This window comes from Melospiza georgiana, chromosome 6, assembly GCF_028018845.1.
Source record: "Melospiza georgiana isolate bMelGeo1 chromosome 6, bMelGeo1.pri, whole genome shotgun sequence".
Taxonomy (NCBI): domain Eukaryota; kingdom Metazoa; phylum Chordata; class Aves; order Passeriformes; family Passerellidae; genus Melospiza; species Melospiza georgiana.
This window is the reverse complement of record NC_080435.1, coordinates 33,278,178-33,305,881: the sequence shown is the minus strand read 5'-3', so window position 1 is coordinate 33,305,881 and position 27,704 is coordinate 33,278,178. Positions and strand designations below refer to the sequence as shown.

The window sequence follows — 27,704 nt, the reverse complement described above, 5'->3', positions numbered from 1 at the left end:
GGAAGAAAATGAGGTCTGACTCCTGTAATAGTGAGGTGTCACACTGATTTTTGTTTAGAAGATTAGGACTTGTGATTGTCAAAGCTGCATTAGCATTCAAAATATTTGGTACATATTAATATTATCCTATGTGGTGCAGTAAGCTACTTTTGATCACCCATGCAAGCTAGTCTTGAAACATCTAAACTTGGCTTAGGGGGAATTTGGCAGGGCCCTGACAAAGAAAGCTGTAGCAGAAAAAAAATTCTTAAAGTTTAAATTCTGTTTTTAGAAGTTTTGCAGACCAGTTTGGACATACAGCCCTTTATATGAAGTTGATTATATTTTGCAGAAAGAAACTAGATGCCAACTGGAAGGCCCTACTGTTAAATCCTGCAAGTTACACCTTGCATAATGTACCAGAGACCAGTCAAAAAAAAAAAACCAAAAAAATCTACACATGCAAGTGTATTCCATGGAATGTTGTGGTTTATGGGGTATAGTATAATTCAGAGTTTTTCTGTGGATAGCTATATTAAACTGGGATGTGATGCATTCCCCTCAGTAACAGTGAAGGTGTGATACATAAAACAACCTTTAGAAACTACTGTTTTGCCAAGCTGTGTTAGATGAGAGACTCCATTTAGCAAGATACTTTCGTAGTTATCTTTTTGGTAACCTCCGCTCTGGATGATGTGTCTACATTTGCTTAATCTGGAGCTGTTTACCTCCAAGTCCTTGGAGATGGTTGCTGTGTTGCTGCCCTGCAAACCTGCGGTTAGGTAACACTATCACCCTGTAATAAACCACTGATCATGTTATTCTAGAGACAGAAATCACAGCAGGAAGATGGATACTCTCCCGGGAATATGCAATATCTTATTTCTGTCACCATTAATACATCAAAACCCTTCAGTTTCATTTTTAGACCGTTAGGTTAAGAAGGGAGGCTTTTAATACCCCCCGAGCCTTGTGTGTCTGTGGCACAAAGCAGCGCTCGGTCGCGGCGGCACCGGTCGCGCGGCTCCCGGCCGTGGCTGCGCACGGAGGATGCGCGGCCGCGGAGCCGCCGCCCCCGCAGAGCCGCGCTGGGAGCGGGAGGTGAGCGGGGCGCTCCGCTCCGGCGGCTCCGAGCCGCTACCGGGCCGGCAGAAGGGAGGGGATCCCGGCCCGGCTGTCCGGGGCGCGGCGGTGCGGGGGTCAGCGGGGATTTTCCCCCGCAGCGGCGGCTCCCGCGGGCATGGAGCGGGAGGGCTGCGGGAGGAGCGTGGTGCGGCGGGGGAGCCGCGCACAGGCGGAGCGGGGAATGTTCCCAGCTTGGGGATTTTCAGCCATTTTTGCCTCAAAAACGTTTCCAGGTGCCTTGCGCCGGAGGCTGGAGCACTGGAGCATCTTTAAACGTCTGGCGTGAAGAAATCAGGCGGCTGTGCGTTGTTAAGGAATAAAAGGGGAACTCGGAGGGTTTGTTTATCCAGGGGACTGGAAGTGATGCATTTCAGTTAGACACTGATGTGACGGGGAAAGGAGCTTTAAGAAAACAAACATTCTGATTAAAATTCAGCCCATCAGAGGACCGTAAGCAGTACTTGCTTGTTGTGGGCTTTTTTTGTTGTTGGTTTTGTTGTTTTTTTTTTCCTAATTAAAATTCACTGTTCTGCCATTTAGTGAAAGAGATTCAAGGAAACAAACATATTTGCTTCAGCTGGGAAAGACGGTGCATACGACATCGGAAGCCTTTGTCTTAAGGTGCAAACCAAATACATCCAGGTTGTTTGGCAGTCTCTTATTATTGATTTTCCAGGCAATGAAAGAATAGAGCCTGGAAAACACAATTCCTGGAATGAAGAGTTCTTGGCTTTTAGACCAGAGCTTTATAAATAGCATAGTAAACAGGGAGGGGGTGGATGGGTGGATGGTGGAGTGGATGATGTATTCTTGTCAAATGAAAAAGTGGATTCGTTTTGTTAGCAATGACTATTAATTAATGTTATGGGAAAATGCAAATCAGCAAATTGATATTGTAGTTTGCTGCTTCATATTTCTTTTAGAAGAGAAGAACTTATCTACCCTATTCCCTCCCTGGCTCCCCCCACCCAGTTTCCAGCTGACTGGAGTGCCCTAGAGCCTGAGGTAGTAAAGTCCAGTAGTAGGATCAGGTGTTATCTCCACCACATGTATTGGATCTTTTCCCCCCACTATAATTTATAATCAAACTCTTTTTTTTTTGACAGGATGAAAGTGGCTGCCACTATGGTGTCTACCTTGCTTTGCAACATGGTATTTCTGCTGGCATTTGGATTGGCTTCAGCTTTTAGCCACAGCCCCAGGACACCTGACAGGGTTACTGAAGCAGATATTCAGAGGCTGCTCCATGGGGTTATGGAGCAGTTGGGCATTGCCAGACCCCGGGTAGAATATCCAGCACACCAGGCTACCAATCTTGTTGGTCCACAGAGCATTGAAGGTACTTAATTTCTATTTAGAGTTCTGATTATTTTTTTTCAGTATGCTTTGGTAATAATTAATATTTTTATAGATACAGAAATATCCTGAGCTAAAGTCATAGATGTCTTCATCATGTTGTTGCTTGATCTTTGTTTTGAAATCACCATCCATCTTACACCTTCCTTAATGTTATGTTTTTGGTAGAAGTAGAGGGGTTTTTTAATGTACAGGCTTTGCGGAAAAAGTTATGTTATCTTGGCATTGTCCTCAAAACAAGTGGTTTGCTAAATTATTCCTGAATATTATGTATGCATACATTACAAATATTTTTGTCATGAAACAAATATTATCTGTAGAGTCCAAATTCCATGGGTTTTTAGAAACATTTGCAAACCAGAAGAGATCAAATGTTTGTGGTGCCATGTGAGATAAAGGGATAAACCTTACACTGGGGGTGCTCCTCTCCCTGTGTCCACTAGTAACACCTCAAAACCATATTGCAGGGATGAATGCTCTGGGCTCAGCTTTATTTTTTTTTGGCCAGTACTCTGATCTCACACTGTGTAAGTTTTCCTTGGAATCAGTCTTTTATGGCTATGTAAATAATTGGAAATATCTGGCTCAAATGTTAGGATGTTGGCATAATGTTTCAGTGTGTTGCTATTTTAACAGAACAAACCAGATTTTATTTTGGCATGACCGCAAGAGGTTGAAGGTATGAAATTCCAAATATTATTGTTTATGTGTGAATATCAAAACAGGGTAGAACCCCTCAACCTTCCTCTCAGAATTAAATCAGTCTGACAGTGCAGTAAGACTCCACACATCCTAAGTCTCTGTTCTCTATTTAGCCTCATTCTGATCTACAGGCTATCTATAGATAACTGCAGACCTAAGTGTATATATATTTTTTTTCTAAGAAACTTTGATGGACACACATTTTTCTGCAAACTTAAATGACAGAGACTAAGTTTAAAGATCATAATTTGGTCTGTACCGTCTCTCCTTTATGAATGTTCACACATAGAGAAATTGGGATGGATGGTAGAAGTGAGTAATTTTAATTTAATTTGCCTTTTTTCTCTAGACATTTTTTTAAAAAGAAAAACCTTAGAAAACATAAGCAAATCTGAATCTCTGGCAAATATTTAATCTCATCTGTTTGATGTTACTTTCTAATTACAGTGGTAGCAAAATCAGATGATGCATCTCTTTGCATAAGTATCAAAAGTTTTCTAGTGTTTGTTAGATTGAAGTAATGCTGGTTTTCCAGTTGTCTGTACAGTCTTCCACAAACATCAGGTTGGACAAATGTTTTCTATTTCTCCTTTTTTTTTTTTAATTAAAAATCCATCTGTGTATGTCATAGAGTAAAACTAAAAGATGATAAATCCAGTAGCTTTATCATATTTACCTTTCCCCTCTTGCTCAGATGAGGATGACTCTTTTTTTTTTTTTTCTCAAGCCTACCATGGATATTTAACCGTATTTAACCATAAAATATCTGTAAAAGCGAAACTAAAAAAAGGACACTCTTAGAAAATGCATTTAGTAGCATATGCTCTCTTTTTGAACTGATCAGATAATTTTCCTATTGACAGATTAAAAAAAAAATACATCTTTCTTGTTGATGGATTAAAAAAAAATATTACAGCTTGTTAATTGAAAGAAATTTCTGCCTTTTCTTAAGTTGGAATCTATAAACACCTGGCTTTTTGTCACTTAGCAGCATCTATAAAAAAGACTGGAAAACATAGAAAATCAAAATAGGGATTTTTAGTAGCTGTGTTTCTGTACTTATTTCTCAGCTTATCACTAAAAGATATGTAAGCCTTACTGGGCTATATTCAAGGTTTCTACAGATGAGAAAGGGGCTGCATCTATCTTAAAAGAGAACAAAAGAATAAAATAAAAAAACGCATACAACATTTCAAAAAACACAGAAGTTAATTTTTCTGTCTGGTAGGGCATTTATGAAGTAAGAGACCACACTTTTTTTTTCTTTCCTTGCATGCTTACAATTTTGTGCCAATATTTAAGGTTTTGGGTTTTTTTGTTTGTTTGCGGGGTTTTTTTTGTTATTGTTTGATTTTCAGTTGTTTTCCTTTTTTCTGAGGACTGGAAGGGAATAAGCATATAATGTAAATTTCAGGCCTATTACGCCCTGAATAGGACAACAGTAAAAATCTCACTTAAACGCATGGGGGCACCAGTAGCTCATCTTGAGCTGTTTATAGCACTGAGCTTCATAATTGGAAATGGGAAGTCCCATTTTGCTTTTGCAAATATCATTGCCTACCATAAATTCAGTACAACAGAAAGCCTCTTGTGTGGTTTGTTTGTTTGTTTTTGTTTGATTTAGTTGTTTTTATTTCTTAAAACCACCCAAACAGAATGATTGTTGGTAAAGGTGCTGGCATGACAGCCCAGAGCCTGAAGTCTTCAGTCTGCAGAAAAGGCTGTCAACTTCAGTGGCTGCATTAAATGATGTCTCTTAAATTGTGATTGTTTGCAGGTATAAAGAAGTTTTAAGAATACAGTGCCTCTCAGGGAGGCTTTTGATTCTCCTGCAGAGACTCCTCATAGCTACTGGAAACAGGCTGGGGTTTATTTCATTGTTTTGAAAGGAAATGAGTATGTTTATTGTTTTAGGAAAATGTAATTACTGTTTGTTAGATTGAGATGATAAAATTCAAGAGGCTCTGGAACATTATGCAAATATGTCTACTAACAACTGGTAATCAATGGCTTGTCAGCACAGCCCCTGTACAAATATCACTCTACAGCAAGCCTGCTGTCCATAAAATTATGCAGATTACTCATGCATGTTAATAGTGTCTATTCTGTTTGCATTTTACTAATAAGGCAAGTAAAGGTTTTCTTATTAGTAAATAAGAGTATTGCTTTGCTGTCTGTCCTGTCCTGCAAGACAGGTACTTGTTTCCTACAAGACCAGTAAAATCTTTGTATTAGAAAGTTACAAAAACTTTTGCTGATGAATTCCCTCATGAAACCAGTGCAGAACTGACCTTTGCACTCATTCACTTTCAGGTTAACATGTGCTGTGCTTATGCCCCAGTATATTTGGACTTCCTCGGGTGACTGCAGGGAGTAATTGTGCCATATCTGGGGCTCAGCAAACCCAGCAGTGTGGTGGCTGCAGCTCTTTGCTGCAGTTTCTGTGCTCTGTGCCAGAGCCTGTGCCAGCATCCGGGGGGAGCAGTGCTGGAATGAGGGGCAGCTGCTCAGGACTGAGCTGGGGCAGACCTCCCGCAGCCAGAAAGGCTGATTTGTTTGTTGTTGTGGGTTTTGGTCTGTGTGTGTGTTGTTTTTGTTGGTTTTTTTTTTTTTATCTAATTAGCCCAGAAAATATTATTTCAAAATTTCATAAGGACATCTCAGACTTTTAAGATTAAATTGAAGTGGCAAACCTACAGGTTTTTATACAACAATATGTAACTATTTAGATTTGTATAGATTTGACTAAAAATACCTATTTTCTTTGCATTTTGTTCAAAAAATTGTAGTGTTAAGTGTAACCAGAATTTGAGTATCAGGCAGTGATGCATGTCATAAGAGAGGTGCCTTAGAATGCTGATTTCTGAGTTTAAACGGTAATGATGGTGCCAAATGACAGTAGTGACTTGCAGTGAATTCTCTTTATCTGAGTGATATGGCACAGGTCTGTGAAGAAACTGCACACAAAATGTTTATACCTCTAACTCCACAAACAGGAAAATGATGAGGTGGTGTGACTTTATTTTTATTAAGGAAAAATCTTTGAAATTTGGCCTGTAATATCCTTGATTCCATATGAATTCATAAGCCATGAGCAGCAGTGAATAGGACAGCCAAGCTGGTGTTTGTGCTGCTTCCAGGAGGTCACACCAGGTCACCTCAATGTGTTTCCCAGCTTTGCCTCCTGAGGAACAAGGGCAGGATCCAGCAAGGGCAGTGGTGTTAGCCCTGTGAGCTCTGCCACCAGTGAACTTTGGGAGCTGCCCTTCCTCGATGGCCCAGAGCAGCAGGAGGGGTGCAGGGCTGCTCCTGTGTTCTCAGTGTGGCTGGGCACGTGCAGGGGAAATTCTCAAATCCAGTATTCTTGTCAGAGAAGTCAGTCAATGGAGAACAAAAGAAGAAAAGAGAATTAATCCCCATTTCTCTCTAGATCTGTTATTTGCAGGTGGATACGACTGAGGAACCCATTTAGATTTGAGGCTTTGAAACCTTCTCTTGAAGCATCCTCCTCTTGTGATTGCAAGAAAGTGTGCAGGCATCACATTCCTCTGCTGAGGAACCAAGACAATGAAGTGACTCCAGCTCTTAAAACCTCCTACTAACCCCTGTTATGTGGTACAGACTCCTGCTGCTAGTCAGAAAGTCATCTTTAAAAGATGCCACCACAGGAGAATGAGTCCCATCTCAAGCAGCTTCTGGGAAGGATAGATGGCAGGTCTGTAGGGATTTAGAGTTAAGTAGCTTGTCATTTACCTAAAGATAATTAATCAATTAGAATGGGATTTGTAGCCATAATGATTTTTTTGTACATGTTAGTAGAGGGAAAAATCCAGTAGGAGAGGTAAGAAACCTGAAGAGGAGAGGGAACATGATAGCTTCTGTATTGTCTGATGCTTTATAGTAACTGTATTTTCTACTATTGGCAGAAGGTATAGAGAAATGTAATGTGAATCTATAAAATTCCATCTACCATTGGAATATGGTCCCAAAGTATTTTAAAAAGTCTATCAGTGAAGGTTGGCCAAATTATGATGATCCCTTGTGTTTAAAGATTTTTTTCTCTGCTTGTCTCTCATGAGGAGACGGAGGGGGGACCTCACTGCAGTTACAGCTTCCTCATGAGGGGAAGACGAGGGACAGGCACTGATTTTTCCTCTATGGTGAGCAGTGACAGGGCCCAAGGTAATGGTAATTTCAATAGGCTGGATATTAGGGAAAGGTTCTTCATCCAGAGGGTGTTTGGGCACTGGAACAGGCTCCCCAGGAAGTGGTCACAGCCCCAAACCTGAGAGAGTTCCAGAAGCTTCTGAACAATGCACTCAGGCACAGGGTGTGACTCCTGGGGATGGTGCTGTGCAGAGTGAGGAGTTGGACTTGATGATCCCTGTGGGTCCCTTCCAACTCTACATATTCTGTGATTCTGTGAGCATGCCACGATTTGTACCTTTCTACATTTTTTTGCAAAATTAGCTGCATTTCCCATGCTCCCACCTGAATTTTAAATTAACTTGCATTAAGAAAATACTTTTAAGTTTACTTGGTCCTATGAAGAGATTATTTGGTTCTATGAAGAGATATTTTCGAAATCTAGAAAGGAGGAATCTCCTCCTCTTGATTTTGGTGTTGTGCCAGGAGGTAGGATCTCTGGCACTCTCCAAAGGTTTCCAGAGCTCTTCTCCCTGTGCTTGCCATGGTGTGTGCACTCAGCAGCAGGGATGAGTGAGAAGAGTCCCAGCAGCGCTCAGCTGCAGGGATGAATGAGCAGAAGAATGTTGTCAGCTGCAGGAGCTGGTCCTTCCCCTTGGGGTGCTTTAGCCCATCAGGTCAGCTGGTCTGAGCCCCCTTTGCAGCAGCAAAGAACAGCACTGGGCCTGGTCTTATCCACAGGGATCTTCATCTCCCACTCCATCGCATCTTCATTGGGTGCCGGTGCTTCCATCCAAGGGCAAGAGAAGCCCCATCTTGACTGGGGTGGCTTTGCATGGCAAGGCCTCTGCTTTTGGAGTTCTGGACTAATGCTGGCTCACCAGGGCAGAGGCTGGAGCCCTCCAGCTCTGCACTGGGAATGCTCACAAGGAGGACATTTGAGGCATTGGGAAATCTGCCTTGTAGCAGCTGGCAGACAGGCATGGGAAGGTTCTAAACCTGCTGTTGAACGAACTGGGGCTTTGAGCAATCTGCATGGGGAATGGAATGGAATGGAATGGAATGGAATGGAATGGAATGGAATGGAATGGAATGGAATGGATATGAGTGGGGAAATGGACGTGAAAATGTTGTGATGTTCAGTGGTGCAGTAGAGACAAAACCATGGATGTTCTGGATACTTCTGGTGCATCCAGGCTTCACGTTACAGGAGTGAAAAGAGTCTTTTTCTCTGAATGCGTTGACACTGATGGAGCATTTGGACTTCTCGTGCAACTGGTCTCAAGTGAATAACGTGCTAGTGAATAAAGTCTCACAGTCTTTCACTGGCACATTTGCATTTATAGGATTGAAATAATGTCCCATCCGTCATGGGATAAAGGAGGGCACTGTTTTCCTTTCGCTGCTGTGTTTCCTAGAACCACACGCTGCACACGTGGTCAGTAGTGAGGTTGTGCTGTGGCAGTGACAGGAGGGTGCAGCTTGCTGGCTTTGTTTCATTTTTTCTCACTCTGCTGGTGTGTGGGGGCTGCAAGGCAGGGTGGCAGAGGGGCCCCTGTCTGTGTGCTGCACGATGCACTGTGTGTCAGCTTATTCATGTGCTGAAGTGCAAGAGCCACTGCTCAGCTGAAGGACAACTTAATGTAGCCCATCAGAGAACTGTTCAACCAAGGCAGACATAACAGTTTTCTCTTTTTTTTGCTTTGTCAGCAAGTGGCTGCTGGATTTTTTTTGTTGTGTATACAATTTGAATAATAATAATGACATATAAGCTACTGTTATAAATTTATTGTGAGAGGCATGGGCATTATTTTGGTCCTATTTCACAATAAGAGCCTTTAATATCTTAAATATTTGTACTGTTTGTAATTAAAATATTGGATAAAACTGAATTCTTTGCTGAAAGCAAGGTCAGTAATTGTACGATTTGTGTGCTTAAGGCTTTAGAAAAAAATGCCCCTCTGCAGAGAAATAGAAAAATAGTCTTTATAGTTTTAAGAAACTTTGTGTCATTAAGGAGAAGACAAGCCAAGTCTGGAATGCCTGAGCATGTATAGCTGTAGTGTTTTTGTGTTTCTCGAGGCATGCTCTTGAATGGTTAAGGAAGTTGGCTAGGTTTGCATTTTTCCATTCTTTGTTCTCCTATGCTTTTTCTCCTTCCTTATTCTCTTATTTAGCAGCTTCTGTGGAATAGACAAAATGTGATCATTTATAATTTTTTCAGTTCTTCTCACTTCCTTTGCTTAATCAATTTCAGCAAGCAGGATAGGACTCTCTAGGATGAAGCTAGCAGAATTATAATTACAGCATTGGGCCTTTAAAGCCCTTTGAAGTGTCAGAAAGGGTAGGGAAAATGTAAATGCATTTTCTGCATTCAGGATCTTTTGAGAGTTTACATGATGATGGTCCTGCAGATAATAAAAGAAAAAGCAAGTTTGTGGGTGGTGTCCCAGTTTAACATGTAAGAGCACTGGGGAGCATTCTGTCAAACCTGCCTTCCACCGGGGAGATGTTTCTTTTGAACGTGACAATGACACAACAAATGTAGATACAGCAAGGTGACTGGGGATGAAAGTGCAAGACAGTATGGGAAGCTGTCACTTCCCATAGGAAAAAGATGTATTTCTGATGTGTTGGGGAGACATTGTAAACCATCTTGAAGATTTTTTTTGAGATAGGAACAAATAGTCCAGATTAACGAAAGATTTTGCAAAGTAGGAAGTATGGTATTACATTTCTGATTAATATGTGTTTTCTCCCTTGGGAACCTTGGGCAAATGAGAAAAGCTGTATCAGGCTTCCCTTGCAGCTCAAGTGTGCTTGGAGTTTGTACAGGTTGAGATAAGAGATGTGATTTTTGCTCAGGCAGAAGAGCCTCTGTGAATCTTTGAGGGGCTTGGACACTCTGAGGCACCTAGTATGACTTGCTAAGGAAAGGGCTTTAACTTGGATTTGGGATTTATTTACTCAAACACATGCTTATTATCCTTCCTATTTCATATCTCTGTGCTAAGATTGGCCAGATTACCTCTTTTCTGAATTTGTGATTGGGAAAACTCTTTCTTCACTGTGACATGGGAAATGGTTTCAATTAGACTAAAAGGCAAATTTGTCCTCTTGTTTCTCTTTAAATATTCTGCAAAAATTTTTCACTCTTGAAAATCCATTCTCGTTGACTTTGTTAAACTGACTCTTCTGGGGTCTGGGGGACAGCACTGCCTGTTTGTGTTTAACATGGAGGTTTGCTCTCCACAGATTTGTTCTCAGTGTTTTGCACGACCAGTAGATGGGTAGCAGCAGCTAAAACTTCAGTGGACTAACAGCATTTCCATTGGATGTGTTGGATCAGGGAAATATTCGATACCTGGAAGAAATTAGTTGCTCTGTTGCTCTTCATGTTTCTTTTTCCTTTTTTTTTTTTTTTTGTTCTCCAGGAATGGAGTGGTTGTGTTGTCTTCATGGGTGGGACACTACTGCTCTTACAAAGAAATGAGCTGAAATGTATGCACTTTAAACGTGTAATCATTCCAAGGATCTCTAACTGAAATCAGCTGATCAAATACTTTTCCAGAATTATAATAATGGTAGGGGCGTTGTTCTTTTTTTTTTTTTGTTTCCCACCCTGCAGCAGTTCAAGACTAGTGCTAGATTACTACATATATGCATATATTTTAAATGAAATTCAAAGCTTACTTAGGACAATGCTGATCTTAGCCCAAGAGATCTAAACCTCTAGTTTATCCTGTAGGAATGTGAAATACCTAATAATAAATGCTCACAAAAATCCTGCACATGAAAGGGAGCTGATTGTTTTGGAGTGTTTTCTTTGTTAGTATGCAACAAAGAAAAGCCTGTTCATCTAAGTAAGGAGACATGGAAAAAAGCACAGATTTATCTAGCTCATCCTTGCTCAGTACAAGGGTATTGTCTGTACTACTCTGGATTTTTGGTAGTCCAAGTTTGAATAATTTAACAAAAATATCTCTCATGATTCCTCTGGATAGGAAATTATGAAAAGTTTCTTGGTATTGAGTTGCCTTGTCTTTTTCTTTCAGGCTCTGCCTCAAGGTTCAAGAAACTGATCTTCCGCTATTTTTTATATACATCTGACTGTATATGTTTGTATTCCAATATTTTGACTTGGTAGCTGCAGTGTATTTAATCCTAATATGTTTCTTTAAATCAGAAATTTTATAATACCAAAACTAATGCAACTAATGAGAGTTACTGTAATAGTACCCCAACCTCATATATTCATATAATTTCATTTTTATTATTGCAGTCTTTGCTGAGTGTACTATTTATCAGAGTTTATAAGACATGAGCTCTGCTGATGCTATTAAATCACTCAAGTATGCTAAATTATGGCACCAGAGCAGGTGCTATTGTCTGCAGCTCTTTTGGAAAGAAAGGAAAAACCCTCAAATGATCGTGGACATTTATACCTAAAGGAAACAATCTTTTATATTAATATAAAAAGATTGGTTTGTACTCAGTCAAGGGAATTCTTGGCAGTCGGTTTAAACTTACATGTATATATAGCACACTGGAGCCTGCTAAGTACCTCTGTTTTCTTTATGGATGGAGCTTTGGTGCCAAGAGGTCTGCACCACATGCAAGCACAGATAGGCTTCTATCTGATGGATTGTCCCATAGTGAGCCCCATTATGCACAGGATGTTCAAACACGTATTGACTGCGTGCTCCCGTAGTTTACAGCAGAATCATAACCTGGTGCTTTTAAGTACATACATGTAATCAATCTTCATGTGGAGGAACTCAGGACAAAAGAAGTATTTTATGCTATATATTAGACATGATATTAAATTACATTAGGTTAAATGTATGTTATAGGTTTTGTTAACCTCATCACCATAGCATTATTGTGTTATGAGTGTGATTTTTGTGTGGGCTGTGGACTAAAGGTGTTATAAAGTTCACAGTGGGGATAGTGCTGTTCTGGTTTTAGTACCAGGTCTCGTGGCAGCTACATGCCAAATTCCCATATAACAGAGATGCAGTTTTTTTATAGGGGTGGTTTTATGTTTTGTTACATATCTTTTTTGCAACACTGCATTACAGAATAAGAGACTTGTCCTTGAGGGGGAAAATTAGCACATTGATTAGATTTTAGTCCATTGTGCAAATAAAATGGAAATATATGTGCTTATAGACTAATTTTCTTTGCTATAATGCCAACATCCAACTGGTCATTTGCAAAATCAATTTGCAAAATTTGCTTCAACTGCCATTTCTAAATGTAGAAATGAATACAAAATTTGAATTTTGTATTAAGAGTGCCTTCTGTTAGCAATTTTTGCAAGTGATTAAGTTAGCTCACAATGTTTGGCTATATAAAATTATTTAGGCTGGTAATATTTATTCGTAATTTGGGACAGGAGTACTTGAATGATTCTTTTGGAGCAACTTTCATGTTCAGAGGCTTTATGCACATCTTCTGGATCTATGAAAAATAAATAAATTTGAAATAAGACTATTTGGTGATACTATGGTGACTTTGCTATTTACCCAAGCAGTTGTGTCTGCATTCATTCTTTAACTCATATTTTCCAATTGTTCAAATTCCTTTTTCTCTCAATTCATTGTTAGTAGAATTTATATGTTGACTGTATGTTGTTATCCCTCATTATATAGGGCTTAAAAAAAAATACTTTGCTGTCACACAACCAACTCCATTGCTGCAGTGTGTGTGGTAGATGTCTTTTTCAGGGAGAAAGAACATGCTTGAAACTAACGTATTATGTCTGAAATTCAAAAGAATAGTGTACAATAGTATTTAAAAAAAAACTCCACAAGCAGCTGGGGTTTAGCCTGTGGATGCATTTGGCCAGTAAGGCATGCATAAAAGATCTGGGACAGATAATTATTTGTAGAGAGGCCTAGAGAGCGTGGCCTGAGCTTGGTTCCCAAATCTTCAGTGGCAGGCCCTGCTTGTCAAAGGCAGGCGCCCACTGAGGTGTGTGGGAGGTGGGCACAGCGCAGCAGTGTTGGGTGCAGGTGCCCAAGCACAGCAGGCCCAGTGCTGTGTCCTCTGCCCCTGGCTTACAAACCTGCTGCACTCTGCTGCTGTAACCCTGCAGTGATGCTGCTCTGGGTCCCACGGGGAAAATCTTGTATGCAAAAGCGTGAAGTCCCTGCCTGGGATGCTTTGTAACACACTGACTACTGTGGAGGTATATGTGAGCAAGAATTCCCATCAACAGCAGGGACTCTTCATCACTTTTCATCATTACAACAGGAAATGCAAATTTACATTTAATAATTGGTTTCATTTAATAATATTTTTTCTAGATGTACACAACCAAATTTGCTAGAATGCCCTGGGTGCCTAAGGACCTTAATATCTTAAGCCCTCTTGTGACTTAATTTATTAATGATTTCTAGGCTGTGCAGGTAGTGTTTCTTTCTACAGCATCATTGACATTGTCTTCCTGCCATGATGCCGATATCTCCTATTGTTAGTTGCCATGATGAACAGTAATAGTATCAGTGACTGAAGATAATTGTGCTTTAGATATATCAGGTTTCATGATGTCTATTTCTTTGCATTTTCTTGCCTAAAATTTTCATAGTTAAGGAAAAAAACAACTGTAAGACTAATAATATGTGTTTCCTAGTTTCATTTTTAATTATCTAAGTTACTGGATTTAGGTCACATGGTTATGTTTCTAAAAGAGATACTTGAAATCTAAACTTGGATTTGTCTCTAAAACAATTATATATGTAGAGAGAGAGATATTATATTTTAAATTGTAGATTACTTGCACCAGCTAAAGCACTTACACTTTAATCTTGTGAAACGACTGTGCATAAATTGTCTTTGCTAGGTGGTGCCCATGAGGGTCTCCAGCACTTGGGTCCTTATGGCAATATCCCAAACATCGTGGCTGAGCTGACAGGAGACAATGTGCCAAAGGATTTCAGTGAAGATCAAGGATATCCTGACCCTCCAAATCCCTGCCCTATTGGAAAAACAGGTAATTCAGCTCTGCCCTTTGTACCTCTGGCTTCACTGTACATCATCCTGTCTTTCAGCACTGTACAGCCTGTCATCAGAAATGAGGGTTTTTTTCATTCTATGCCCCAGGACAGGAACTGTTAAGAAATTGGGTGTTTTACTGTTTCAGATGAGCTTTTTTTTTTTAATCTTTTCTTAAGAATATGTGCATATCCTGTATTGCTGTATGACACTGGAGAAGGTGGAAGAAATCATCTTGATCTCAGAGTAGAAGATAGTGAGATTCTTGAGAGCATCATGTTCACAAAGGAGTTCATTTTTAAGCTGGCCCCTGAAAAAAGTTACTCTGTACAGATGAGATTTACCCTTATTTTAGAGACTCTCATTGTGCCAAGAGGAATGAAACTGTCTGCCCTGATCTCCAACCCAGACCATGAGTCAATATTTAAGATTCCCTCGGCTCCAATCCATGCAGCTTTGCAGCTCATCTGTGCCAGAAGAGGGGAGCGGCAGGGCTGGCTGGGCAGCGCAGCCTCCAGAGCAGAGCGGGGCCGGCACTCGCGGGCTGGCTGTCCGTCTGTCTGTCCGTCTGTCTGTCCGTCCGTCTGTCTGTCTGTCTGTCCCCAGGCTGACACTGCGCTGGCACCGAGCCTGGGGGCTGCTGCCCAAGGGCCACTGAAACAGCCCTGCGTGTGCACGATGCACACATACCCTGAGAGAATGGGTCCCTTTCCTCTTGCTTGAGCCAAGGAATGGCTTCCAGGACTGAAAGCAGTAGTAAAACACCATTGGCTGCCTTGAGACCTGGAACTGGGAATGAGAGCTCTGATTTTTTATTTGTCAGCTAAGAGATCCTTTCAAAATGTTTTCTGTTTAGTCTTCTTTTATATTATTTGGATTATGCAGAACAGTTGTCAGTATTCTTATTTAAAATGTTCTAGCTATCTTAGAATTAATAAGAAAATAATATTTGTTATAAAAGTTTTTTCACTGTGAAGTGTTTTTGCATTTCATTCAAAAACTTGACAACATTTCAAATAGTCCTTCCTTACTGTTTCCTATTACTGCCCATTTGGTGATGATGCCTTCATCTCTTCTGGAATAATACCTCATCTTCCAATTTTTCATCTGACAAGTTGCAAATGATGGGTTTAGATTTTCTCACACACACAAGCACACACATGGACTTTCTTCTGTCTTCCGTGCTTGCCCATTAGACTTCTGTTCATTATTAGATACATAAATTAAAAACATGGCATCCAGAGAAATGCCTTTGAAAATCCTTCCAATTTTTTTGTCTTAGGTGAAATAAAAGTTGTTAGCTAAGCTAATAGAATCAGATCTGAACAGGGGGGATTTGCAGGGAAGTTCTGCCTGCTCAGATAAATGGCTCTGTCATAGGTATGCTGTGAGTGAAGATAGTATCTGCTAGGATTAGAGTAAAATGTTTTTCAGAGCCTTAAATGGAAATTCAAGTGGTGACTGTATTATGCATACAAATTACCAGAGGCCTTCCTCAATCAGGTCTGTGGATTTGCTTAATGGAAAACAATTTTTCCAGTTACTGTCTACATATGCACATTCCACAGCAGGAATGCATAAGCCTGGAGCAGCTGAGTGGAAGACTTTGGATTAGCAGTCATAGAGGACACCCATGTGTCCAGCTGTCCTTTGTGTTTTCTACCAAAAGACACAAATGCTCTGAGGTCTTACCACACTTCTGTTGTCACCTGTTTCTCTCTTGATATAACCTTGCCCCTGATGAGACTGAAATGATTTCTAAATGTTTTAATAATTTCTGAGTTACTTAGCCAGTATGAAGAGTTTTCCCCTGTTTTCTATTGGCAGTTTTATTTTTTTAGCAGTCCCAATGAGAAAAGGGAGAAAGCTGGATCTGTTGAACTCAGAATAACCTCCTCAGGTCATTGAATCAACTCAGTCTTAAGTCAAGGCTTTACCCACATCTGAGGGAAAAAGACAATCTATCTGCAGATCTTTTTACATGATGACACACAAGGACAGAAGGGAAAGTCCACAGGTGTGTGCTCTGGAGTGCCTTGCTCTGGCAGCTGCAGCTGTTTGGATGCCCAGCATCATGCCCTGGCTGGTAGGATCTCCTTGGGTATGTCTGAGAGGAACTTGGACTGCAAGCTCCCCATGCTGGCTGAGCAGTGGGAGCTCCAGGAGCAGACTCTATCCAAAAAGCTACTCTGGCCTCAAGTTACTGAACCTTTGTGTCAGCTAAAGATGACTTACTTTGGTAAAAAGACCCTAAGCTGATTTTTAAAAGGATATAATCTTGATGTGACATTGCTCACAAAACCATCCATTATGGTTATAGGAGGTTTCTGGACCAATTAGATTAGTTACCAATCTACAGAAATGTTTTCATCATAAAACTTCTCCTACATAGCATTTTTATGAGGTCTTATGATGCAGAAATGATTTTCAGCCAGTTTGAACAAAGTAGCAAACCAGAAATGGAGCTCCAGGAAGAGCTAGCTACTCAGTGAAAGAAATTCTGTCTTTGCTCACAGCACTGTTTTACCATGACTTCCAAAAGTATTGCCTTACCAATTTCTAAAATGATTTGTGAGCATTTAAAAGGGAAAAGAATATCTCTTCTGAATCAGAACAGGATGCAATTCTAGTTAAAATCAAGTGCAATAATTAAAAGAAAAACATAAAGGAGGGAAAGAGCTTGGAAAATAAACTCCTTCAGTTTTCATTAAGTTGTGAGGATTTTTTTAAAATAAATACATTCTGAAAAAATTGTTTCAAAAGAAAAAAAAACCCTGGTATTTTCCAGTCATCCAGTTCTTTATGTTTTTTTTTAATTGCATGATTGCATTTAAGAAGTTTGCTGACTAATGTGGCACATATTGTGTGTTTCAAAGCTACTGAGCACTCCGTGCTTTCTTTTGCAGTTGATGATGGGTGTCTGGAAAACACCCCAGACACAGCAGAGTTCAGCAGGGAATACCAGCTGCACCAACACCTTTTTGATCCAGAGCATGACTATCCCAACAGGGGCAAGTGGGTGAGTACATGCTTCTTGCTTATTTTTGTTGCATGTGAAACTGGGTAATGTTTGCTGTGTGGGACACTATGAAACCATGAGGACAATATTGTCCTTAATGCTGGAAAAGTTATGACCCTGAGGGAAACTTCTTGAAAAAGGTGAACTTGGCCTGAAAAACAGAAATTGTGCTTGTGATTGAGAAACACCCCAGAAAAACAGAAAGCAGAAATCCTTGTTCTATTGCCTGTCCCAAAGCATGACAGCTTGATAAGTGCAAAAAACCACATTTCAAATTACAGTGAACATGCAGCCAAAATTAGTGCAGATTTTAAGATTTCAAAACATAAGATGGCCTTAATCTGAAAGAATATCCAGGTTCAGTGACTATTCACTGTTCAGCTACATATATAAGAAATAGAAAGAAAATACAGATAGATGGAGTTCAGCTTAAAAAATCTAGGATGACAATTTGCCTTAAGAAATCCTTCTCACCTTAAAGATTTTGGAGGACTTGATGCTGCTTCTTCCTCTAGTCAGGTTATGCACTGTATTATATTAAACACCTATTTGACACATCACATGTAATAAACCGTGAGCTACACTAAGGGCAAGAATCTTGCTCCGAGCATACAAGGACTTTAATAACTGCAGCTAGACTGTTTCTACAGGCCAGAGGCTCCAAAGAAAGCTCTGCCACTTAATCTTGGATTACATCAGTTAAAATGTCCAATCCCAAATCCATTTTCAGGCGCCAGGAAAACAATAACAATGATCATAATTTATGCTTGTAGAGCAAATAATGAAATCTCATTTTACATTGTTATAACACTTCACTTCAGATTGCACTAAACCAGTGCTCTGTAAGCATACATCGATAAATGGACATGTTTGGCAGTCTCTTCTCTTGCTGTAATTTTGAGACAATGATTCATCTTCATAATCAAACCAGTATAAGATTTATAGTCTTAATTACTTATGTGAGTGCTAAATTTCTGGAGAGAATCATGCCAAAAATCCAAATTTTGGAAACTTGTTGCATTCTAAGTAATTATCATCAAAGGTTTTCATTTAAAAAACACCAGATGGTGAACGTTCTTATTTATGCCAGATAAGGCTGGTAGTTTTCTTGTTATTCATGAGTACTTTACTTTCATAATACCATTCTGAAGACTACAAAGGCACTTCTGTAAATCTTTGTCTTGTAGCAGTATTTCAGAATCAAGCATACATACTGTGTTGTCATCAGCAACATACATACTTAATAAATGATAGTAAATCATTAGTGAATCCTGGGCTTTTTTGTGTCTCCATCCATCACTACTAATTCAGGAGAAAAAGCTGCTCATGTATGGATTAAAACACTTCTGGGTACTAAACAGTAATCATATTTAGCTGCAGCTAAGCCAAGTCCAGATCTTTTTAATTAGCGATGAAACAGCTGGTCATGTGCATGAGCAAATATTCTGCTGAGATCCAGGACAACAACCCTGGTCATCTCCTAATTACATATTGCCAAATGGTAAAAATACAAATACAGTGGTATCTTTTTGTGGCTGGACTTTTTATTTTTAATTCTCTGGAAAAATCAGGTAAACACTCTAAAAATTAGCTGTTTGCTTATAAAGCAGAGCTGAAGTAGATAAGATCTTTTAGGGCACTCACTGTTGTCTGCAGTGAGTTGTAAATGACCAGCACAGCTGGCAGTGGGCTGCCTAGTGGGTAGCTGTGCATCCTCACCCTCCCACTGCCCCCAGCGCCTAAAATTCCCTCTGCCCACCACAGTTTGCTCCTGCTTCTGCTGTTGAAGAGCCCGGGGCCAGGGGGCAGTGGTGGCTGCGTGCTCACAGACTGTGTTTCCAGCAGCTCTTGCCAGCTGAGTGGGCACCAGGCTGTCATCACCAGCTGCAGCTCCTGCAGCCTGTGTCTGCTGGGCCCATGGAGGCTGGCATGTGCTCCCAGCTCCCGGGGAGCCTCTCCCCAGCCTTTTCCTACCACTGTGTGCTTGAGGAAGTGCTACAGCTCCCCGTGAGCCAACATGCGTTCCTTGGTGTAACCACAGAAAAACCCAGATTCCATTAGTAGGTCATAAAAAAAGGACCTGTTTGTCCTCCTGGGACAGAAACAGGTTGGTTGGGTTGTTTTGGTTACACACTGTCACGCTTGCAGAGCTGTGGGACCTCTGCAGTGTCCTGTGGAAAACACACATTTTATAAGGGTCAAGCCAGTCTAGAAGCTGTCTCATGCAGCAAAGTACATGGTTATGCAGATGCTGAATATTACGTGTAAACACTGCTAATACGTCTGCAGTTACAAATATATAAATCATAATAAATATATACTGGGTTAGGAGTGGGAAGAATTTTTCTGTCTTTGGGACAGCTCCCCATATATCAATATGTTGGCCAATGAGATGTCTCAGGAACAGACTCTGTTTATAGAGTGAGATCCATGGCTTGTACTCTCCTCCCCTCTCCTCATATGGGGAAAACACAAAGGGGACAGTGGAAATTGTAGGATGAGTGACTTTTGGAGTTTTCTATCCTTGTGTACAACTATAGTTTCTAAGATTTCAGATTTTTTTCCCCCAGTTCAGGCTCTTCCTTATAGGACATACACACTTTCTGTGTGCCTTTCTTGCATCTTGCAGGTTGCAGGCTCTTTGGATGGTTTGAAGAAGTGTTGTTGGCATCCAGAAACACTTGCACAAAGATAATTTACACTATACAATTTGCATTAAAATGTAAAAACCTCTTACATATTTGGTTGATTTAAAGCATTTTAACTTCTGATTTTTTTCCACCCAAATCCCAGCGTGTGGTACTCTAATCCAAGTAGCCAAAAGGATACAAAGGAAGCTCCAGGAGTGAGGGAAAAGTAGAAAATCACATGCAGCATGTCTCTACATGAGGTGTATCTTTAACTGAAGAAAAGTCTGTGCCTTCATCCTTCACAACCTCTCAGTGAAGGATGAACACTTCATGGGCAGATTTAGGTGGCTGATGAGGTCAGGCCATTACGCAGTGGAACATATTTTCAGGATTGCTATTATCATACAAGTATGTTCTTAGCTCATGCTCCACAACCATATTTGCTTTGTACTCCACATAATGCTGCAGCAGTACTTAGGGTCTTAAAACATTTTCTCAAACAGACTAAACAAAATATGGTTTCCTAAAGCAGGGATAGTTCAATTGTAAGAAATTTTTCAGAATGACAGAAATGCTAGCTCCAGTAGTCCATGAAATTATTTTTATTTCAGAAACACCCTTTCTCCTCTCATGAAAGTACAAGGTCAAATACTTTAGAAAGAGAAGCTTTGATGGTGCTTTGTTTCCTAAGGAGAATAATTCATGCATCCTTGAGTTTCCTTAAAATGTTAAATTTAAGTTTTCCTGAAGTGAGCTCGCATAAATGTGTAGCCAAGAATGTCCCCCTTGGCCAACTTCATCTCTGTTCCCTTTTGGAACAGCTCAGACAAAATAACTGAGGTTGGACAAGAGATAGGCCTTGTGAATTTGAGGTTTAATGAACACAAGAAGTACAAACCAGACAATTTTGGCAGATTTCATTGTAACACTTGAAGATGTTTGTTTTTTCTCATATCAAGGCTGCAGAGAGAGTTAGACGTGTTTGGTGAATTTGTCTCGTGCTAGAATTACACTTTCTATTTATATAATCAATGTTGGGTCTGTTGTTTATAGCAGAATTAATGACCTTGTTTATATAGTCTTCTGCTTTTATACATGTAATTCTTCTCTCCTTCCGTTTTCAGGTTAGGGTTTGGTTTTGGTTTTCTTCATAACATAGAATTGAAACAAAATGTGTTGAACATGTGTGTGTTATTCCAGACTTTATTAGAATTCACTACTTATAAGAAATACAACAATATGTGGATACACTTATGTAAACTATGGTCAGAGGGGGTTTTTTGTGTTGGTTTTTTTTTCATTTTCTTTTCTCATCATCATAACTTTCTCTTCTGCCAAGATGTTTCTGGCAGTTTTTAAAAGGTTTGCCATTAAAAATGTTATAGACCAAATGGTTTTTAGAAGCTTTATTGAGGGCACTGCTTAAACAAAGGAAGAGTTGGCGCTGAACTCCTTTCAACAGAACTTTGCACTGGGAAGTGTTGATATCTGGAAGGGAATAAGCAAAGACAACAAAACAGTAGGAATGACGCCTATTTCTGTTTTTAAAAGGAATTAGAAAATCCCTTGTAAAGCAAATTTTTTTGCTCCTGTTCTTGTGTCACCTCAAATATATATAAAGATATACCAGAGGCAGCACTCCTGCTTCTTCTCCCTCACACTCTTATTTTTTCTTTTTCCTTCTGCCTTTTCTTAAAAAAAAAAAAAATTATACCATGTATCACACAATAGGGAACATCCAGACTGTTCTGCACATACTTGAAGCCCTTATTGCCTGAACACAGGGCATAACATAGTGGAAAAATACTGGCTTTTAAATTGTTGGTAAGTCTGTGACTGCTTCTGACGAACTGTGAATCTTAGTAGGAATACACAGATATTTATTTGTGGTTTATTTCTCCCATAAAACTACACACTCCTCTAGACTTGATAGTATTTCATAGCAGAAGTAGTGTTTTAAAAGAAGAGTGTAATGGATTTGATGGCTGTGTTGGTTTTTTTTTTTTCCTTTACAGAACAAGAATTTACTCTTTGAGAAAATCAATGGTGGTCCAAAAAGAAGAAAGAGGGTAACTATCTGAATATTTGATAGCCCCTATATAATCTAGAGACCTAATAAAAATTAAAACCAGATTGCTGAAATGAAGAGGTAGTCTAATGCATTTGTATTATACTTTAGATTATGTGTCAAGAACTCTCTGTGATAAACTGCTATAGCCAGCTAAGGACTGTGCACTGGGCACAAGCCTTATTTCTCAAAACAGACTCTTGCTTTCAGAAGATACACTCAAGTGTAGAACATTATAAAACCTTGTATTGTCTGTCTTTTAAAACAGATCCTATTTGCTTAAAACCATTTAAAATTATTTCAAGATCTCTAAAATAATCTCAGAATTTGAAAATTCCCACTAAAAGTATTAGTAAATTTAATTACCACTATCTCTGTGTGTGAATATATTTTTGGGTGTAAATAACACTAGAGGTGGTTCTTTATCTGATGTACCCCAGATGAAACTCCCATGTCTGTGTCCCTTGCTTGAAAGACAAAGATGAAAAGGTTCTCACTGTTCTGCTCCTGTAACAAGGAAGGCAACCCACACAGAGAGATTCTGCACAGTCTGCCTCATACTCTCTCTTTTTTGGTAGTGCAGCCTTTCTTTAATTAAAAAAAAAACACTTTCAGTAAGAGTCGACATCTTCAGCTTTGCTGCTGTGTATTATTTTTACAAAAAGAAAAAGTCTAGCTCTCTGCCAGAAAGTAGCTTTTCAAAATATGACAGCACAGTTTATATTGTAAATGAAGTAAATATAGTTTAAAATAACAAGCATAAGCAAAGATGATTTATTTATTTAATAACTCAAATTTTAAGTCTCTGCTAGAAAGGGAGAAGATGAGTTGATTTTTTTCCTGATTCAGACATCACTGGCAGCTGGTACTTCAACCATAAGTTAATGTTCTGACCTGAGCTTAGTACTTGCTTCATGCTTACATTTGATTTTTGAGTTTGTTAGTTGAAAAGTAAAAAAAAAGGTAGTCACCTGAGTTTAATTTTTAAGTAGAATTTACTCTGGAAATAATTCAGCAGAATATTTATTAGTAGCTAGAACAGCATGTTAAAGTAGAATTCATGCAACATATACATGAGGGGAAAAAAAAGAAAACAAGAACATTTTCTTTCTGTGAGCTGACTGACTTAATTTGATACAAAAGAAGCACTAGCTGGAGACACTTGGCAGCTACATGGCCAGGGTTAGCCCAGAGTTTTGAAGGTGAATTGCTTTACAGATTTATGAAATAATCAAGACTGATTTTCCTAATACCTACATGTCACTTAATGCTAAATTCATTAGAATTTAATAGAATCAATATAATTTAAATTATTTTAGGGTAATACTGTAATAATTACTAATGATTTAATTAACAATTTAGAATCTCCACTTTATCAGCAGAAGAGTAACCTAGAACAATCAGCAGGAGAGTGTGTTTTTCTAGAAACCAAGAAGTCCCCTGGATTCCCCTCCTGCCTTTTATGCTCCCTGCCACTCCTCCCTGCCTTTCTGCACAGACACAGTTTTGGGATCTGGCAACAAATTTGTTTTGAATGTCCCCATCTGAGGTTAAAACAAGTCCTGTGTAACCGTGTGTGTAGTGACCCTGCTGTGTCTATCCAGGGCTGTAGTGAAACAGTCACAGAGGCACCACTGGAGCGTAGAAAACCACATCTTCTGAGCACGTGTGTATATTCCTGTATTTCTGTGTGCCTCTGCAGCACATGTGCCAGCGTGCATGCACACAGCGGTGTCTGCAGCAAAGGCTTGCATTCACCACGTGCTGCCGTGCTCCTCTCCCTGCAGCACTTCCACTGCAAGACAAGGAGGTTTGCACTGACATCTAATTTTAACCAGCAGCTCTCCCCTTTTTTAAATGCCTGTGCTTGCAGTCAGCCCTGTCCAGAAGTGTCAGGACCATTTCTGTGATCACTGATTTGCTGTGGGCTCAGAGCTGTCTACAAAGGTGCTCAGGAGCTCGCCTTACTTTCAATTCTGCACAGCTGCATGGGATTAAACATATTTTAGTCAAATCAGCCAAAGTATTTTGCATTATATTTTGTGTTTTCTTTTGTTGGTTAAGAAGGATTCAAAATTTTATGTAGTCTCATTCTCTTCAACTTTATTTCAAAAAGTAGCAAGCAAGTACCATTCCAAAAAAAAAAAAAAAGACCAATTAATCTTCCTAGGAATCTTCAGATAATTCTTAGAAGTTTATGCAATGGTTGAATTTCACTAAATTAACATTAAACAGAACTTCTTTAAACAAACACAAACAAATCATTTACATATGTCTTATTTCTAACAATTTAAAGCATTGGAGTTAGTTTATTTTCAAAGATTTTTCCACATTCATTTCTGGTTCTTAATATTTTTCTGTTTTCACTTGCAGCAGGAAAAACACCCAAACCTAACAGAAGTAAAGCAAAAATGCTGCTCTGTGCTATGACTAAGTATTAATGATAGCATCCACAAATCTGGAGAAACCTAAGGGCCTAAATTGAAGATAGACAAACCCCATATGTTTTCCAGAGATTTGACAAGTACTTCAGATAGCTGAAAATAAGTATTTCATGCCCATTATGAATGCTTTTTTTTTTTTTTTAATTCCTAAGTTTTGGTGAAAGAAGCACAGAAATGTCTCAAGAAAAGTAATTTCTGTGACACACAGTCAGCCTGACAAAAATCAGGAGATACTGTAAAATTTTCATTCCTCTGAAGTTTGTCCTTAGGCAAACAGTTTTTATTAGCATCAAAAAGCCTTCATGCTAGAATTTTTCCCTGTATCTGTGTGAAGAAGACAATATACACTTGAATTTTGCTTACACTGACACTAACAAGCCAGAAAGCAGGTGTAAATGATACTTAATACTGAAGCTCCACTGAACTGCTTGTCACTTTGCAAATACAGTAAATACATTTTACTCCATTGGTATAGATAAAATTCAAGCATTTCTATGTTACTCCATCTACGATCTCCTAGCGGTTTTGAGACAGGATCTGTTCATCTTCAGCCTCACATTGTGCTGCTTGCATGGTGCAAAGTGAAGTTCAGCCATCTCCAGGAATCTTCTTTCCAGCATTCCCTTCTTCTGGCAGTGCTACGAGAGCCATTTTCCATGCCAGAACCTTGTTTGGTTCTGCTTCTTTGCCAGCAGCTTTTTATCTCAGCATCAAGAGAGGAAGCGAGGAGGGGTTTCCTGGAGAGGAGACAGGCTGAACAAGAGGCTTTGGTCAGACTGGAATTGTGGTCTCTAATTTGTATCCCAGCACAATGGCCATCAGGGGCTGGTGATTTAAGCTAAAGCTTACCTGTACTTCTCCAACAAGTTCTGTCCTGCCTCAAGAATTAGGGAGTTAGAGCTGCTGGTGCTTCTCTGCTGAGCTGAGGAAAGGAGGAGTGGAGCAAAAAGGCAGTTTAATTGAGATTGTTCTATATTCCTGAAAGGCCTCCTTCACTTGTATTCCTTTCAGTGGATTGAATTAAATTATTGCGGAAAAAAGAAAAAAAATAGAAACAAAACATTGGTTGACTTTTAGATCTAATCCCTGGCAAAGCAATTTTCCCCACATCTGTAAATATCTGTTCACTAAATATTCATAAATATCTTCACTAATCCTAGTTACCTTTTATCTGTTTCCCTGTTTCTAATAAGTTTAAATAATTTTAAACTTTTTCAGAGTGTGAACCCCTATCTGCAAGGACAGCGACTGGATAATGTTGTAGCAAAGAAGTCTGTTCCACAATTCTCAGATGAAGACAAAAGTCCTAAATAAGTACAATAAAAATGAAAGATAAAAACTCATGCCATCCTCCTCTAGATCATTATATTGCTTATATATAATCAACTATTAAAATCCTTGTGAATGGCAGCATGCTTATTATTTATATAATTGTAGATTAAAAACAGCTGTATTTATAACAGCATGTTCTCCTAGATGATAAAAGTATGGTTCTGCTTTTTGTTAAGTTATGGTAAAAGGATATTTCTGTTGTTTTTATTTTAGTCATGGAGCAAACTTTAAAAATGTTAGTCATTTTTGATAGCTAATGTGAGGTAAATGGTCTTAATGAGAAACTTGTAAATAGGAAGATGAAAAAAAATGCCAAGTCTGACTCCAACATTTAATCTTAAATGTTACTATGTTTGACACATGAAAATTATAGTTTTATGTTTTGTTCACAAATATTGTTACTTAGCAAAGACAAAGTATTTATTTTACGCAGGGAATTTTGGCTTTTGGTCCATTTTAATAAACATTTAAGCAATCTACAAGGTTTGCAAAGTGACATTTTCCAAAATATTTCAGAGGCTCGTTTGTCTGTTATTGCTGTGCAAATTTAAGAATTAAAGAACTGCTTTTTGACTGTATTCACTGAAATATTTTTCTGTTAGTTTTAATCATTCCATGCCCACAGCTTTGCTGAACACTTAAACATCTTCCCTCCTTATCAATGGAACTGTTATGTGAAAATTAATCTCCCATGCTGTCCTTTGTCTCAGTAACTGCAGCATTTGTGCATTACAGTGTTGTTAAATTATAAGTAAAGATGGAGACATTTGTCTGTGTTAATAAGGTTGTGTCAACAACCTCTGAATCTAAATCCAGGATATGAAGGTCATTAAAGTTGATCTTCTGAAAAAATATGCTACTCTAATGCCACTTGTATCTATCATTGCTCTTGAATTTGTTCTGGGAAGCTTAAATTGCCTTCTTGCCCCTAGGAGATTGAAGAACTTTATATTCCAGAGTTCTCCCTTTCTGAAAGATGAGAACACACCTGACTATTTCAAGCCATGTGAATGGAGCACTAGAATTAGGGAAAATAGCATTAGTTTACAGCTGATATTACAAATAATATGAGGGAAATGGTGAGGAAAAAAAAGTAGTTTCCTTTCCCATCCTACAGAAAGATAACAGGGAAATAATGATGACCTCTTAGAAAAAAGAAAAAAAAATAAACAAGAAATTAAGGTTCCTAGCTATATAAAATTAAAGTTAACAGGATGGCTCAAGTATTACTGTTGTTAGCATTTGCTTTTCTTGTCCCACCTCTTAGTTATTTGTAATAAATTATATATGTAGAGAACTGGGCCTTTCGAGCCAAATATGGGTAGATTGCAAAATTTTGGAATGGACTATCATGCCTTTCATCATATTTCCTTTTAAAAAAATCTTGAAGAGAAAAATGAATAGTATGTCATAAAGTGGGGTTTATACTCACACAAGACACAGGCATGAGGAATTTCGATGAGTCACAGAGCTCCTTTGGCTTCCAGTGGCTGGAACAGGATGGGAGCAATCTAGCTGTCCCTGTGACAGAACTTGGATTCTCTGCTTCTGGACCTTACTCTTTTTATCTGCACTCCTGCTCAGTCTTCAACAGGTATTGAAAGCTGCAAATCTACAAAGATTGATCCAAAAACAACAAAGAGTCTATATGTATAATGGCCTAAATGTGACATTAAAACTTACTGATGCCCAGTGGCCCAGAGTGTGTGAAATGGTCATTCCTTCCACCCAACCCTGCTGCCAGCCACTGGTGGAGCTGCAAGGCTTCCAGGCATTTGGAGGCCACACTGCCATTCCTAAGAAATGGGTGTTTCTTCACATCCTTGACTGTTCCATCGATACTTCTGAAGCAATCTGAGTTACATTCTGTCCTTATAGCTCCGGTAAAATCCATTTGAATCACA

At 39.2% G+C, this 27,704-nt stretch overlaps 1 protein-coding gene and 1 long non-coding RNA gene across 8 annotated transcripts; one reads left to right on the top strand and one right to left on the bottom strand.

The window, feature by feature from the left end:
• The first annotated feature begins 1,009 nt into the window (after window positions 1-1,009).
• SCG5 (secretogranin V) lies at window positions 1,010-26,642 on the top strand. Of its 7 annotated transcripts, XM_058027305.1 has the most exons (8): window positions 1,015-1,080; window positions 1,338-1,405; window positions 1,645-1,725; window positions 2,211-2,443; window positions 14,156-14,305; window positions 17,214-17,326; window positions 21,972-22,025; window positions 25,687-26,642. In XM_058027305.1, exons 1-8 carry the CDS (start codon window positions 1,030-1,032, stop codon window positions 25,780-25,782), a joined length of 846 nt encoding a protein of 281 aa, XP_057883288.1. In that variant the 5' UTR covers window positions 1,015-1,029; the 3' UTR covers window positions 25,783-26,642. The 7 variants fall into 7 exon arrangements, with proteins under 7 accessions (XP_057883290.1, XP_057883288.1, XP_057883289.1 ...); XM_058027306.1 differs by lacking the exon at window positions 1,645-1,725; XM_058027309.1 differs by lacking the exons at window positions 1,015-1,080; window positions 1,338-1,405 and adding an exon at window positions 1,420-1,561.
• LOC131085314 (uncharacterized) lies at window positions 22,034-27,320 on the bottom strand. The gene is made up of 3 exons (XR_009114619.1): window positions 27,233-27,320; window positions 25,318-25,390; window positions 22,034-25,221 (listed from the first exon to the last, which is right to left on the bottom strand). It is a non-coding gene; the product is annotated as an uncharacterized LOC131085314 (long non-coding RNA).
• Window positions 27,321-27,704: the final 384 nt, after the last annotated feature.